Here is a 1,591-nt window from a genome sequence, read left to right as displayed (position 1 = left end):
CAGTGGGACCGGGGCAGAGGGCGGAGGCAGCCCCTGCCTGGAGAGCTGAGCCGAGGGGCAGCACCCTGCTTTCAGCAGAGGGGTCAGGGTGAGGGATCCGCTGGTCCCTGTGCTGGTGCGGGTGGGTGGCCCCAGGGACCCCTTTGGGAGGATGCTGGAGCTGTGGGTGGGAGGTCTGGCAGATGAGCAGGGCTGGCAGGGACCTGCAGACAGGGCTCTCGGGTGGTACCAAGGTGGGGTGTCCAGGGATGGAGGCTGCCCGGGCTGGGATCTGACCCCTGCTGTGTTCAGTGCCAGGTTTCTCACGTGTATCTCCAGCTCCCAGCCTACGGATCTATCCCCCAGGGATGACAGAGGGATAAACTTCTCCTGTGAACACCCTCAGTCACAGCCGTGGGGCTCCATCAGCAGTGATGCCCCTGTCCCATGTGTCCCCCATCCTTCTCACCTTGACACCCTCCCAGGCTCCCTGAAGTGGTAGGATGCCTGAGTTCCCAGCGATGCCTGTGACCATTGGGAACCTCATCCCTTGGCTTGGCTGAGCTGCCCAGCCTCAGGCTATGGGTTAGCACTGGTGCCCAAAGTGACCCCTCCCTGCCCCACTCAGTGGGCAGGATCAGCAGCTCCCTCCCATCCTTCACAGGGTCCTTCAGGGAGCCCCAGGAGATGGTTGTCCACGAGTAACAGGACACAGGCTTTACTGAGGTGGAATAATTTACTGTGGTGTGGATGGGCAAGGGGTGCCTGGGCTGGGTTTTGGCAGGGATGTGGGTGAGGGATGCAGCAGGGCTGGCTTGACAGTGGACTCCCCACCATGCTCCCAATGAGCCATGTGGGATGGGAAGGGTGGGGGAGCCCAGGCAGGGGCAATGCTGCTTTGGGCACTTGATCTTGAGGGAGCTAGTCTTGTGGGGCAGGAGGGACCTGCCTCAGCTGGGGCAGGTCTCTGCAAAGGTGGGATGATCCAGGGCTGGGGTGTGAGCTCAAGGTGAGGGCATGGGATGCTTTGGTGGGCTGGAGTAGGGATTTGGGGGGCTGGAGGTCTGGGGTATGTCAACAGAGAGCTGGGCAGGGGACTCAGAGGTGCAGGGTAAGGGGCTTAGGTGCAGACAAGAGGGCCAAGCAGGTATCCTAAGTGCAGACAAGAGACTCTGGGGTGCTGGGCAGGGGGCTTGGAAGTAGCCAAGAGTCTCTAGTGCAAACCAGGGCTCACAAGCATGCAGAGCAAGGGTACTGGGTGCAGCCTGTGCTCCTGCATGTGGGAAGGGGTCCTGGGAGCAGAGCAGGGAGCTCAGAAGGGAACAGGGTTCCTGGCTGTGGATCAAGGCTCCCACACAAACGCAGGTGGGAATCCTGGGGGTGCAGAGCAGGGTCCTGGGGCACAGCCAAGGGCCTAAGCGGAGCAGAGTAGGGGTCCTTGGGTGCAACCAGGGGTGCAGCGTGGGGCCAGTGCAGAAGTCCGGGACAGGGCAGGGTGGGCAGAGCCCTAGTGCTGCCCTGCCCCATAGAGCAGGGGGTGGTAGAGGGGGCACGGGTAAGAGAACATGAACTTGACGGCAAATTTCATCTCCTTGTTGTGCTTCTGCCAGGG

General features: G+C 61.8%; 1 protein-coding gene across 1 annotated transcript in view; it reads right to left on the bottom strand.

Annotated features, from left to right (window-relative positions):
• Positions 1-1,486: 1,486 nt before the first annotated feature.
• LOC104407249 (secreted frizzled-related protein 5-like) overlaps positions 1,487-1,591 on the bottom strand; it is a gene marked incomplete at its 5' end in the record, with an annotated part of 1,813 nt that continues 1,708 nt past the window's right edge. The window contains one exon of the mRNA XM_010016477.1: positions 1,487-1,587. Coding sequence (XP_010014779.1) covers positions 1,487-1,587 — 101 coding nt within the window. The remainder of the gene's footprint in view (positions 1,588-1,591) is intronic.

Source organism: Nestor notabilis, unplaced genomic scaffold (assembly GCF_000696875.1).
Source record: "Nestor notabilis isolate BGI_N333 unplaced genomic scaffold, ASM69687v1 scaffold17786, whole genome shotgun sequence".
NCBI lineage: Eukaryota > Metazoa > Chordata > Aves > Psittaciformes > Psittacidae > Nestor > Nestor notabilis.
This window is presented reverse-complemented; position numbering and strand designations above follow the sequence as displayed.